The sequence below is a fragment of the Canis lupus genome, chromosome 17 (genome assembly GCF_011100685.1).
Source record: "Canis lupus familiaris isolate Mischka breed German Shepherd chromosome 17, alternate assembly UU_Cfam_GSD_1.0, whole genome shotgun sequence".
In the NCBI taxonomy this organism is placed as follows: Eukaryota; Metazoa; Chordata; class Mammalia; order Carnivora; family Canidae; genus Canis; species Canis lupus.
The window spans coordinates 55964238-55979164 of NC_049238.1; the positions used below are offsets into that span (position 1 = coordinate 55964238).

The 14927-nt window shown below is 39.4% G+C and overlaps 1 protein-coding gene and 1 long non-coding RNA gene across 4 annotated transcripts in view; one reads left to right on the forward strand and one right to left on the reverse strand.

Moving 5' to 3' along the window:
* The window catches only part of SPAG17 (sperm associated antigen 17), a 227159-nt gene that overhangs the window by 189900 nt on the left and 22332 nt on the right, over positions 1 to 14927 (reverse strand). For all 3 annotated transcript variants that reach the window (XM_038561900.1, XM_038561898.1, XM_038561899.1), the window contains exons 2-3: positions 4153 to 4293; positions 3446 to 3529 (exon numbers count right to left, since the gene is read on the reverse strand). In XM_038561900.1, coding sequence (XP_038417828.1) covers positions 3446 to 3529; positions 4153 to 4293 — 225 coding nt within the window. The remainder of the gene's footprint in view (positions 1 to 3445; positions 3530 to 4152; positions 4294 to 14927) is intronic.
* The window catches only part of LOC119869690, a 100089-nt gene that overhangs the window by 35402 nt on the left and 49760 nt on the right, over positions 1 to 14927 (forward strand). The gene's annotated exons all lie outside the window — the stretch shown is intronic.

Here is a 14927-nt window from a genome sequence, read left to right on the forward strand (position 1 = left end):
CATTTCATCTCTCATGGATTTTAATGCATTGTGTTATTACTTCTTTTTTTTTTTTTAAGATTTTATTTATTTATGTGAAAGAGAGAGTGCAGGAGCAGAGGGGAGGGGCAAAGGGAGGAGCAGACTCCTCACTGAGCAGGGAGCCTTCAGGTCCTGCTTGATCCCAGGACCACAGTATCATGACTTGAGCTGAAGGCAGATGCTTAACTGACTGTGTCATCCAGGTGCCCCTTCACTTCTTTAATAAACATTTGTTGACCATTTACTGTGTGTTAGGATATATTTTTCCCCCTTTCCCTCCTAACCAATTCTTAAGCTTCTTGAAGTTAGACTCTTTGCAATATTCATATCCTCCCCACCCATCGTCTACATAGTGTTTAATACTTTAGTGTTGAACAAAAATGTACTTGTTAATTGTTTGGTATTTGGTAAAATATCACTATCTGGTAAAACTGGTCACTATATAATACAATATCTGTATACCCATTTTCATGTAAGTCCACATCCTTAAATAGGATTACAAGCTGGAAATTATGTTCATATGTAGGGCCAGTGCATGGGCTCATCATCATTTTCATCTTTGTTATTAAATATTACAACTACTACTAATATAATAAAGTAATAGCTAACATCCCTGAGACTATGCACAAAGGAGAATATTCTCTTCCCATTCCCATAAGAGTCCTTAGAGTAGCTCCTGCTAGAGCAGAGCATGGTTTCCAAAAAGAGAAGGTGAATGAACAAATGAGCTGTAGCTATGTCTCTGTGGAATTACATTAGCACAAATCTAAGCACATTTTCAAAGAACTGTGGTTTATAAATAAAGACTTTCTCATATATACAATACTATGGCTAGATGAACTCTAAAGTTTCAGGGGGAAATTACACAATTTCAAAATGAGGCTGTGTGTACACAACACCAAGCCATCCAAGTGAAAGCTTGAGCAAATCACTTAGGAATGTGGTCTTTGCCAACCCAGACATTTCAAGTCGTTATTGGAAATATGTAATGTGGTTCTGACGCTATTTTACTACTCATGGATGAACTGCGCTATGGTGACATTTCACTTTAATTTGCTGCTCCTAATTGACTGCAGGCAAAGAAACCAGAAAGCCAAACTGGTCAGAACTATGTTTAAAGTGAGAACGACTAGGCTCCACTTTAAGGTCAATGAGAGTATCCTACAAACAGAAGGAAATGTTAAGAGTATGGCCTTCACAATATCTACCTTGAGTTCTCCTTCCAAAGTGGAGGATACAGAATTTCATGAATTTCACGTATAACAGAAGCAATTTTCTTAGATTACTCTTTCTTCCTCAATGTAAGAAATCTTTCTCTTTGAGAGAGAAAATATAAGACTTCCTAAAGAGGCTTCTGAGGAGTTTCACTGTGGCAAATGTCCTAGTTGCTACAGACTGCAAGACTTCAAGAAATAGACTCATGAGGCTTAAAAGTTCACAAGTCCCCAAAGCCTTTGGCTTCTAGGCCTCTTTCATGGTCGTCACCTGCAAGCACCTTGGGGTTCTCAGTAGGCACTGCCTGTAGCTTTTCAATTCATTTGGGATGAGGTACCATGTGATAGAATTCCCAAACAGGTCCTAAGTGTGAAGGGATTAAGATCGGAAATGCAGCCTCTTCTCCAGATGTGAATTCGGTCCTTGGCTGATGCTGATCAGAAGCCTGAATTTGTTTTATGTTCTATATCTGTTTTTACTGAAGCAATTGATGTTGATGCATGTCTGGTATACCCAAGGTCCAATCTCCCTGGTGCTCATCCTGCCTTCCTTTTTCTTCTGGAACCATTCAGAAAAGGGTATGTGAGTGGGTGTGGGAGGCTTATTGCCCAAATGCTCCACTGGAAGAATGTGGTAGAGCCAGATGTGAAATGGACCTCCCCTGAGTGAAGGATTCACAACCCAGAGTCACAGCACATATTGGAGAGGAATGGTTTTCTAACTGAACTCTGGATTTGTAACATTGTGCTATCCCACATCCAAGTCAAAATGTCTGTCCAGATTAGACATCAAAACTGGCCTGTTATCATCTCTGATTCTTACTGAGCATCTTTGAAGAATAAAGAGTCCTTTGGGGGGCTAATTGGTCCCAGGCCTGAGAATAGGACAGGGATTTCTATGGCTACTTCAGACGAAAACTTCCAATATTTTAAGGTATCACATAATGTTTCAACTGCAGCACACACATTGAGAACATCATAACAAAAGGTAAAAGGTACGTTATTTGACTTCAAAAGCACAGAATCAGGTTTTTCTTGTCACAGTGTGAGTAGCATAGCAAGAGTTAATGCTGTAAAATCCACACTACTGTCAAGCATAAATAAATCCAATGAAACTTGTTCAGATAGTACTCAGGCAATACTTAAGAGCCCATTAGGAAATCATCCAAGACCTGAGACACATAAAAACTTTATTAGATCACTGAAATAAAGTGCAAACAAGTTTGTCTTAGAAAGATCCAAAAATCTTTATGCTTTTAGTCTGAAGAGCCATAAAACAGTGCCTGACAAATTTTAAGTGATATTCTAATTAATCACTGGATTTTTATAGCTTCGCATGAGCTGTAAGTTAGATATTAACAAGGCAGCATGAGAGGCAATCCCCTTGAACTGAGCATGAGTTCTAAGTTTTTGCATAAGCCCAATGGTCAGTCAGGGTGGACTTTTGTGTTAAGCATCTAAGAGAAACAGAATGGGCCATTAACCCAAAAATTATCATTATTTTCATATTAGTTAAAGTAGGATGAAAAATGTGTCCAAATCTCACGGACTGATGTAAAATTCTAACAGCTGTGTCTCTGTCTTGTACAGGAAACACTTTCTGGGGCATTTTTACATTATTACTTTGGTGAAACTAACACTTTGTAATACACTAATCATACAGCTCCCTTTAATACCATCACACATTCAATGATTACCATGAAAAAGTATGAACCGACTCTTCTGTATAAAAAAAAAATTCTGATTTATAGCCTTTAATTGGATACAGTGATGGTGTAGACAGTCTAGGACAATTTTATTCCCAGCGAGGATTTTTTTTTTTTAAGAAGGGAGGCAGTTTTCTTAAATGCCTACCATTAGGCAGCTCCAATGAAGATCAAGAATTTGCTTTCAAAGAATGAATTAAAACAAATTTTTAGGGTCACCTGGGTGGCTTCAGTTAAGCATCTGCCTTCATCTCAGGTCATGATCCCAGGGTCCTGGGATCGAGCCTCATGCAGGGTTCCCTGCTCAGTGGGGAGTTGCTTCTCTCTTTCCCTCTGCCACTCCCCTTCTTATGTTCTCTTTCTCTCTCGCTCTTTCTCTCAAATAAATAAAATCTTTAAAAAATAAAATAATAAACATTTTTAAATGTGACTATAAGATTATTACTTCAATTCTCATTTTCTAAGAATTATAAAAAAATCTCTTCAGTAAAGATGTTCACCTACCTCATAAAATAAGGGAGCACTACTGCTTGGAGGTTTCTTTGCCTTTCTAGATGTAGTTCCATAAAGTCCATCTGATTCATTGATCTGTAAGAAAATTAAACTCATCTATAATGAAAAAGAAAGACATACTTAAAGAATACTTAGAAATATATAACTTTCAAGTACCCAGGTGGCTTGAAAGGTTGGGAAATCTAGCAAGGAAGGGGTAGTCACTAACTAGGCAAAATATTTATAGTCACTTTGGTAAGCCGGTAGTAATTGTACAAGTATGTGCCACCTGACAGGACTTTTTTAATGTAATCATTCCTCTCTGACCTCTGACAGCTAGGTTTCTCTGTAGATTTAATTTTTCTTGGTAGTTATGTACTTCTTCAGAGCAGTGAATAGTTTAGTCTTTTATTATTATTGAATCTTTTATTAAATAAATAATTCTTCAGAGAGCCTAGCATGGGACCTGGTATGGCCACAGAAATTCTGTTAAACGAACGAGTGCTGAAAGGGCCAAAAATGGGCCAAAGTAATTCTTCCAGATTAAGCAATTCAAGTTGGCTCTAGCTAAGGTTTTTTTTTTTTTTTTAATAATCCATGCCAGTTTACCAAACAGCCCAATGATATGATAGTTGTATTTATTTTATCATTAGTTTTTTTTTCTATTATTTTAAGTGCAGAAGTCTTCACAGGGCCTAGAGGTGGGAAGCAAGGAGTACCTGCTGGAGAATGTCTTGCCAGGACACGATGCTGAAGAATTTCCGTTGAGGCACCTGGACAGCAATGGTGAGGGCTTGAATGAGAAGATCGTCCTCAATCCGGTTTCCAACTACAAAAGCGATGGAGCCCTTCCAATCATTCTGTTAGAACAAAAACAAAAACAAAACCAGAAAGAGTTAAATTCTTACTCTCTCTTTCTCTCTCTCTCTCTCATAAGATTTTATTTATTTATTCATGAGACACAGAGAGAGAGAGAGAGAGAGAGAGAGAGGCAGAGGGAGAAGCAGGCTCCTGGTGTGGGACTCAATCCCAGGATCCCAGGATCACACCCTGAGCCTAAGGCAGACGCTCAACCACTGAGCAACCCAGGAAAGAGTTCATTCTAAATACTCCTGGATAGGTAATTTTGTGTCAAAGACTTCAACCAAAAAACAAGATAATTTTCCCTTTAAACTTTACCTTACGGTACCAGAGTTGACCACACAATCCATTATGTGTAAATTCCTGATCCTAGTAGCCACAAGGCGGCAATGTTGTGCCAAATTTCATTCAACTTGACAAAAACCCATTTTCTTGAGAAACGAGACCTTTCATTTTCAGGAAGACGATTTTTTAAAAATGACATGCTTTCATTAGAATGCTGTCCAAGAATAATTTGGTACTGGAAGAAATAGCATTCACATGTTACAAACATATATCGAGATATAATCTTGAAAGCAGAAGTCTAAGTTTTTTTTCCTTGATATATTCTAAGGTTAGATCTAAATAGTGCTGGAGGCCTAGGAGGAGCTTGATCAATACGCCTTGAATGTTGGGTAATATTGAATGAGTTGCCAAATGGGCCTTTATATGGGGTAAAATGTAATCCCTAAAGTTTTTGTGAAGCACAGAACTACAACACATCTTTTCCTCCTCATGTAACATAAGAATCTCACTGCTAATTCACGAATGAGTCCTTTCCACTCCCAGGACATAGGCTAAAAAATTACACTTGGACATGAAATTGTGCATCAAATAATTTAAAGAAATGTTACTAAAGACAATATTCTTATTCAGTAATCCCTTTGTCAATTACAATGACAGTTTCTCTTAGGAAGAAGCAGTTCCCTGGAGATTAAGAATGGACTTGTGTGGTGCAGAGAGTCAAACTCATGCACACCAGGTCTAGTGCTTTCACACTAACAGTCTTGTGGGGAAATGGGACAAGTAACATGATAAAGACGTTTAGAAAGAGAAATAAATAATAAAGGAGGTTACCCTAGCCATTTCCCCGTTTATAGAATAAAGGAGTTGAACAGGGCAATATCCAACATCGCTCTAGCTCTGCTCTAGAGATTTGATCAAATAGAGCAAAACTGCCTGCTGGTGGATTCCTAAGCAATGTCTAAGATTATATGAAAAGATTTTACACAAATTTAATGCAATGCATAATTTTCTGTGGTTCTTCTGGTTCTGTCCAGACCATCACCACAGTCAGGGTGATGACAGAACTAGGGTATAGGTGGGAGAAAAAAATCTTTGTGCAAATTCCTCCTTCCCATCAAATAATCAGTATCCTTAAATGTCTTTCACTTCTCTGCATGGAAACTTACTGCCTAACAAAATCTGCCCAATTTTCAATTCAAAACAAAAACCTCACATAAAAGCATCACAATGTATATTTTACCTAGAATGTGTGTGTGTGTGTGTGTGTGTGCACGTAGGTGTGGCATTTCCTTCTGTTATATTGAGTTTAAGACCTTTTTGGTTTGTTTGCTAATTCATCTTAGGAAGACTGAGCATCTGCTTTTTAAATATTCTGATTTTGAAAAGTAGATATGACATTTGTAATGTATTCTTTTGGAAAAAAATTTCACTATCACAGAACGACCTTTCCCACATTGGACGCCTTTCTTTTTTCTTTTTTTCTTTTTTGATTGAAAGCTAATGGTGACAAGGAAGGGCTGCCTCTCCACTCATTTGGGGACAATCAGAAAGAGGACATTGTAGTCCACAACCTACCCATTAGTATCTGGTGTCAAAGGCAGGTGTTGACTATTTCAGATTCAGAAAAAAATAAGGGAGGAGGAGGAAGGAACTAATAATTATTGCAATCTGCCATGTGCCAGGCATATGTTATCTCACTGAATCCTTGAGTAATCCCTTCAAATAGGTCTACTAATACTTTATAGATGGAAAAGCAGAGGCCCAGTGAAGTCAAACAACTTGTTCAAGGTCATCTTGGCAGAAACTCATGGAGACCACATATGTGGCTTACAATTTTGTGATCATTTTAGAACAGTTTTGAGAACAAGTCTTTGGGGTCAGAATGCCTTTCCGTAATCCTGAAATTGTACCTAGTGGCTACTTCATTCATAGTAAACATAACAGATAAAGATTTGTATCACATGTGAAAGTGTATAAAACCTTTAAAAATGGATTATGTGGTAAATCCTTAAGACACCTTAAGGTTGCCTTTTTTTTTTTTTTTTTTTTTTTATCAATCATAGTTTTACAAAGGCTCAACGAGGTTAAGGAAATTTCCTAAGCTTGTCTCTCTCCAAGCTGAGCGTTCTGGTTACTATGCTCTGGATGCACCTTAACACAAGATCCATTCCTCTGATTCATGGTACTACGCTAAAAATTCTGGGTCCGGTTTCTCCATTGGAAGAGATCTGGAAAGTCCAGCTGAGACTCCGTTTCCCATCTGTGCTCATTAGCCCCCCAAAATTCTACTCCTGGAATAAGATCTACTTGGCAAATGGGACCCATAAAGGACTCTGTCTGAGTCATAGGTTAGTGTCTAATCACCTTACCAGAAGCCAGGTAAGCATGAAATGGACTGATCAGACAGTAATAATGCAAATCAAGAATGTCTGCAGAGAAGGATGCTCTCACTAGCGTGCTGCACTAGGGGGCAGCGAGATGTCAGGAAATGCGCAATACTCAACTTCTGAAGAGTAAGTCCTTACCCTGGGGCCTAATTAGGAAGAATCATGAAATGGACAAAGCAAAGCAAATATCATTTCTGAATCTTTCTCTTACTGCTTCAGGATAACTGCAGATTCCAAATTTTCACTAACTGGCAGCAGTTTTAGAAATAGGAAATTGTTTTGGAAAAAAAATGGAACATGAATCAGATTTGGCAAAAAGAAAAAAAAAAAGACTATTAAAAACATCCCTTGACCATGCATCCCACCCCAACACATGCAATTAAACATGGTCCTTATATTTGGGTTGATAAGGCGGCCAGAGAAACTGAGTATAGAGATAACAAATGTTGGCTGTAGGTGAGAAATGAACATACAGTGTGTAGAATTTGAGTCATCACACTTGTGAGTCCTGAGGTACTGCTACCTGTGGGTGAGTTTGTTTAACTCAGTTCAAGAAGTTTGGCGAACTCTTAGTATAAAGAAAGCATTAATCATTTTAGAAAAAACTACACTGGATGTATCTGATGGTGAAGGATACAGGTTTTAGTCTAGGGGCACCTCAATTGCCTTAGGAAATGAGGTCGGCTCTCTGCTGGCTGGAGGCCTATACTGGACACAGTTATTGCTGAGTCTCGCTTTCTAGCGGTTATAGATAAAGTCATTCAAAGGATGGAATGAGGTCATGTACGGACACAATCCATTACCTTTTATTTACTTTACCAGCCTCACCTAATTGAAGCTTGGCAGGAGGGCGTCTTAACCCAAACACAGACATACTAGTCTTCCAAAGCAAGAAAGTATTCATGTAAATGCAGAAACCCTGGCTGTCTCCATACGCCTACTGTCCCAGAGACACAGGGTAAGTTTGTTTATAACTACTTTTCTTTCATCTATTGCAAACACTCCAGATTTTACTTAGGCATTTCCATATTCTAAGATAATTACAAAAACCCTTTCAAAGACAAGTGAAAAGTAGCTTTTGGACAATAGGAATGTGATTGTTTCCTTCTATTAGCACAAGTAATCAGCTGGTAGGGGAGGAATGGCCATGGCAGGACACATACACTGTCTTCCACTGCCTTTGCTGGCATGTGTCAGGGGGCCCGCTGTCCTCAAAGACCTAAAATGAGATACTCGCGGTCTGCTCCCTAGAGCGGATTGGGTCCTGATGTTCTTGATGAACCCACAGTGTCACAACTTTTATTTGGAGAAGATGTAGACAAGCTCCAAGTAAAATCAATGCAACATTAAAAAATTCAAATTTTGTGCAGGATTATTTAACACTGTCCAGATATGCAAACCTATACTTTATGTCTATACTCTGCTGAAAGGATGACCTTGTCAAGTAGATTGACTGCCAAAAAGAGAGGGATTTGTGACTGTCTTTCTCATACCAGGTTTTCCCTTCAACAGGAGTCTTGGATCTCCATCAGCCAAAGAGTGTTAGTGTGGGCTGCTGGCCAGCAGAAGAAATATTTTTATTACATAGAACTGGCTGCTATAATGGTATTTATTAAAAAGGGGTTATAGCTATAAAATAAACTGGGAATATAGATTAAAAATGGGTGCATTTTGTTATCTAATAAACAGGAACAACACAACCACCTTAGGATATGCATCATCTAACTCCTCTGACTGCCTTTACTAAACAAATTCTTATGATAGATTCTACTCTAATTACAGATTCCTTATAATTTATTATAAATACTATAGCTTGACACATTGTCATCATACTATTAGAATTGCTCCTTATTTAGGAATTGGTTCCTATGGCTGTCACATTTTTCTCAACTAGATTATAAGTTCTTCAGGTCAGAAATTAATTTTTATCACTTTTGTACCTTATGGTGCCCAGCAGTGAAATGGGAAATAAAGCATGGCTCTTTCTGTAAATATCTGTTGATTAATATTTTATTTTATTTTTAAGATATTTTATTTACATATTTGAGAGAGAGAGAGCAGGAGAGGGAGAGGGAGAAGCAGACTCCCCACTGAGCAGGGAGCCCGAGGTGTGGCTCAATCCCAGGACCCTGGAAGCATGCATGACCTGGGGGGAAGGCAGATGCTTAACCAACTGAGCCAACCAGGCACCCCTGTTGATCAATATTTTACAGCAACAGAGAATATGCTTGGACACTGAGCATTTTGACCCTGAGAATCATACAGAGCCTAGGAGGTAGTGTCTCAGGAAACTGAGCATCATATACAGTCCACAGCCCTGAAGTCTTTGGGGAGGAAAAGGGGCTGTCTTGAGTTCAACAGGGTTTCTGCTTAGTGATAAGGGTTAAAGGAGTTAGACTCTGTAGCCACTTCTCTGCTAAGGCAGGTTTCCTGGGAGTGGCTCAGGTGAGCTACCAGGTGCAAGAAGGAAGCAGCTCTTCCAGAGAAGAGGGAAAAAGCCCAAGACTCACATACGAATATGCACTGACTATAAACTATTTCTCCTCTGCTTTCTTTCCTCCTCTCTTCTGTCACCCCACAAGAGGGACTTCAATGGCCTGCTCCCTCTTCCCCTCTGTCTACAGGCTGCAAGTTCTGCGGTTCCTTACTTCCTTTCTCATTCAAGGTGTCTTTGAAATTCTTCTGAGTCTGTATGGTGAGAGAATTTTAGGGGTGGGAGGGGGGGAGGAAAGACGGGAGCTACATATGGTACTGGTCATCCAGATCCAGAATCTGCCCAACCTACAGAATCTGAACCTGACGCTTGCCTCCTGCTGAGCATCACTTCCCCCCAATCCATCCAGGGTGTCTAAGACAGACTTTGAAATGATTTTGATTGAAAAGGTGAAGAAGACTGTCTCTGGGAAAATACCGAGGGTGGAGCAGATTCTCTCCCCCTATCACATTTCCCGCCCCATACACCTGTCCTGCCATGTATGCTGTGTGAAGTGATATTGTTTGCCGATGCTGTTTGGGGGTGTGACCCAGCCTTAAACACTGTCCTTCAAAGTGGACTCTATGAAAAGTAGGTGACGAGGTAAGTACAGAGTGGCCACTGTGAGAGGAGCAGGGTTCACTTACTCCAAGGCTCCCCTTTCCTCCTGGCCATCTCGGGACATGTGGGTCACTGGGACCACCACTCTGGGGGGGGGGGTTCACCCTTCACCCACAGGTAACAAGTCTCCATCATACTTGGGTCACCCCCTGGAGAAGATCATTGTGGCATATGATTAAGAGCCTGGGCTCTATGTGTCCTTGGGCAAGTCACTTAACTTCTCTGTGCCTCTGGTATAAATGAGGATAATGTAGGTACCTGCCTGTGGGATTGTTGTGAAGATAGAATGAGAGAATCTCTAGAAAGCCCTTCTGAACACAGTACATAGGAAGGCTCATAGCCATCATCATGGATATTATTTTGAGGGGGCGGGGTAGCAGGGTCTGCTCTTGGTGGTTGTTAGAACAAAAATGTTTATGCCATACATGCTGCTCCAAGTATGGCGAACATATGAGAGAATCAAGAAAAAAAATCAAGCAGAATATCAACAGTTTTATCACGAAGTCTTAATTTGAATGAAAGCCATGACAATGAAAGGCAATTTGTAGAATGACTTTCTCTTTGATAATGATAAACTTACTGATATATTTCTAAAATATTTAGGTCCTTGGAAGAGAGGGCAAAAGTTATGAACATACTTACTATGTTTAAAATTCTAAAGATGTATAGTTTTCAGAGCTATGGGGGAAAAATGTGAGAGTGTGGCAGACGGGAGCTTCAAGTCATTTTATGCTTGGTAGAGGCCAGTCAGAGACACCGATCCATCTCCAGCGGTGAAAGAGACCTGGGTTGGAGTCAGGGGAAAAGTATGGATCTGACTACGGAGACCGTGGACTCTGCTGTAGCCATACCGAGGGCTGGGGGGGGGGGGGGGTGGCGGGGGACAGCTACCTGCACTAATTCTCATTAGCAATAGAGACCTGCTCACTGGCTTAAAAAAAATCAGAACAAGGATCACATACTTGGTATTTGAATTGCAGATATTAATCCACAGTTAATTTTATGGATGCAGACCTAAAACACAGATATCAGGCAGGGCTAGTTCTTAAAAATAAAAGCAAAGCGATTAAAGTTTATTTTTGGTATAGAGAGCATTTGTGCAGCTCTCTCTCTAGAAAAGGCAGGCCCCTTGGCCTGTTGCTATATTCTGGCTCCTCTGGGCCCCTTATTGGGCTTTCTAGAATTCACCATCCTCTTCTCCTGGATAGAATATGATTTATCCACATCATCTCCTATTCAGCTCAGGTCCTTAATACTTGATTTGTTAACTAGATAAACAAACATACCCCACAGCATTAGTGACTGGGACTGTCTTAACGTACTTTTTCTCTCCATGCTATCTGCATTTTCAAAAAAGAATCCAAGTGATTCCTGAACTAAGTCAAAGGGATGCCCTGCTGATGGGGATATATTAGCAGTGGTCTGGGCCAGTGGAAAATGCTCCCCTAGAATCATACCACCTAGACAACTTCCTACTTTGCCCATGGGCCTGGCATATAGTAGCATTCAATAAATGTTTCTTGAACTTAGCGGCCAAAACCACACACTAAAGAAAATTTTTACACATGTTTAGTATGGGAATGACAACTAAGTATGTGGCATTTTATCAGGTACACTCAGAACTTTGGAAGGAATTATGCCTCTGAATCATTGAACATTGAATTAAAGAAAGAGCATATTCCTTTGATAGATAGACAACACTATAATGTCTTCTAATCACAGATGAGAACTGAGCGGTCTAGAACCATCTTTACTGTGCATACACATGCTATCTGGCTGGTTTTCCTCATCTTCATAAATATATGTGATCACTAATTAAAATTATTGAAGTTCTGGTGCAGAAGACACAGAGCTCTGATGTAGTATTAAAATCTGCCTCTGTGATCTCTCAGGCAAATGACCTTGGGCCTACCTTTGTGACTCTGTTGCTCATTTGTAAAAATGGACCTAATAGTACAAACTTCCAAAGTTTTTTTTTTTTTTTTTGCAGGGCTCTAATAAACAAATACACCTAGGATAATTTTTGCAAATTTTAAAGTACTGTGCAAAGGTAAAATATTAATACATGTAAGGGAAATATTCTTTCCCTTAGAAAGTTCCGCAAAAATGGGTTAAAAGAGGTGATCAATTTTTCAATTTTAAATTTGGATATGTCCTGCAGATCTTCTTTGGATGGTTTAGCCTCTAAGCTTGGCTGTTTGATTGTTTTTCTTTCGTTTTTCAGAGTCCTTGGCCCATCCCACCAATCTAGCACATGAGCCTAATTCGGTTTTGCTCCATACATCAGAGAGTTTTAAGACAGCTATTAAAACACCACATGGAAAAGCTTTGCAGGGAATTCTACTCCACAGAGAAACCACAGAAACCACTACACACCTTAACTATCTCCCCACCCCCAACAGTTGGCTAAAATTACGGCTCCATTATGTTAGTACAATCCAACCAGTTTTATTGCTTGGAGCAAAATCTGGTCCAAAATGAACTTCAGAACATAAAAAGTAAGGCAAACCTCAAAAGGAAACAAGCTTCTTTGGGTTTTCAAACAAATATTACATATCAGAGGCATTCTTCTAACAGAGGAGACCAAGCAAAGCAAAGAGGAGTCCTGCTAATTGCTCCACAAATGTAAAATTGGAATCAGGGACTCACCCCAAGAAAGGAGATCTCTTTTCATCATCAGATATTAAAGGCTACAACCTTTCATCAACTCCATCCTCAGACATGAGACCCTCTTGTCCCTCCCTCCAGTCTTTTCAGTGTTTAGTTACTATCTCCCACATTAAAAATTAAGAAATATTTTCAAGACACAATATTAACTCATTATTACTCTATCGTAGCCTTTTTTGTTTGTTTTTTTTTCCTCCCACCTTCACTTCTCTATTTTAAGTGTCTTTTATCCACTGAACATAGTGGTATATTCCATAACTTTGTACAGCTTTGGCACTGGGACTACTCAGAGGAAACAAATAGCTAATACTCTTCCTAATGAGTCATCCATGTCCCAAAGCTGCTGCTGCTTGGTTAATTATGTGTCCTGGACAGCTCATTTCCTTGCAGTTATTTCAAGTGTCCTCATTTATCATTTGTTTACTACACAGCCACTGATGGATTTTGTTTTGTTTTTTGGCATGTGTGCTTTTTGTTGTTGTTGTGGTTGTTCTTTGCGTTTTTTTTTGTTTTGTTTTGTTTTGTTCTGTTTTTTGTTTGTTGGTTTGGCTTTTTTGTTTGTTTGCTTTTCACCACCGATGGAGTTTAATTTCTATAGAGTACAGAATCTCCACAGACATTTCTGACTACCACAAGGATACAAGACTGTCTTGATTATAAACACTCTACCTTATTTACCCCCCAGTTCAATGAAATATCCAAGAAATGCCAATATTTCAGCAACCAAATTATGATGTGGGAAAGAAGGGGCATCCAAGGATGGTTCTGGGGCAACAGCAGATCTTCAAGATACCCAAAGTCAATCATACATATAGGGGATGATGTATCAATCTGAAAATTCCAGAAAGTGTCTCAGAAAAGCTATGAGGGTGCACTTTTTTTTTTTTGAGGGTGCACTTTGAGCAAAAATATGCTCAGGAATCTGTGCTCTGCCTCAGCTCAACAAGAAACGAGCAGCAATCCCACTCAACAAGCATTTATTAAATTAGTGTGATTAAATGTCACTGATGTAAGAAACTGCCGTGGTTACACAAAATTGACTAAGATAGGAGTTTGAAAAGAAGGCAAACAATGTTTATGTTTCAAAAAAAGTCTTTTAAAACACCTTTTCGTTGGTCAAGCTATTTAATGACACTGGTGGCTCTGACTGGCCCATCAAGGAAGTTAGGATTTGCAGCTTTTCAGAGCTGGCATTGTGCAGCAATCCTGAGTTTTCCAGCCCCTCAGTAATCAGGAGTTATTCAACGAAGGCAAGAGGTGGTGGAGAGCTGCCATGGTAAGAAAGCTGGGGTAAGACCATCAAACTGACAAAGGGGAAAAAGGACTCATCAATATCAATCAGTCCTGGTGGGAGGTGGGAGGGCAGATTAGAGCATGGGTGGCTGTCTGAGGCAGTTCTTGAGAGTCTTTTCTTAGAATGTTCATGATTTTCTTCAGATCTCCACACCACCACCACTGTTTTAGGGAAGAGTTTCCTAGGAGATGGAGGAGAGTCAGGAGGGAAGGCATCAAGGAAGTCAAGGGAGGAGCAGTGTACTATAGTCAAAGGCAATTATGTTACCAGCTACCTTAGCAAGAGCAATTCTATTTGAGTGAAACTGGTTCCTGCTCATTCCTTCATTCCTGCAACACTATACACCCTCATAATTCACATATCTCCTTTACCATATGAACCTCGTGTAAGGACCATGTGACTAAATATTCCAAGTTAATGATTATGATAAATTTCAAGGCCTCGATCTGGATATGGTTATTAATTTTCTCCAATTACACAGGTACATGGAGTCTATTTATTGGTTACATCAGGGCAGTAATTCATTGTAATTATTCCTCTCCTATTGATTCCCTAATATAGTCCTTACAATAGCTCTTTCAATGGTGTAATAAAAAGAGCACTGGCTTTAGTATCAGAAAACCAAGGTTATTAGTCCTGATTCCAACCACATGGGCTTGGAAAAACACTCAGATACTCAGAACCTGGATTGTAGTAATATAATGCTTATAGCAGAGGGTCATTCATTCATTCAGCCAATATTTACTGAGGAGTTACTAAGTGCTAAACATTGAAATGGGCATTAGGAATAGAACGCATTGGCATGGGGCATAATCAGTATCCTTAAACCACATCAACCTGGGAAAGGTAATAGTAAAAGAGATTATACATAAAAGTATTTCAAAACTATAAAGTATTGTACAATGT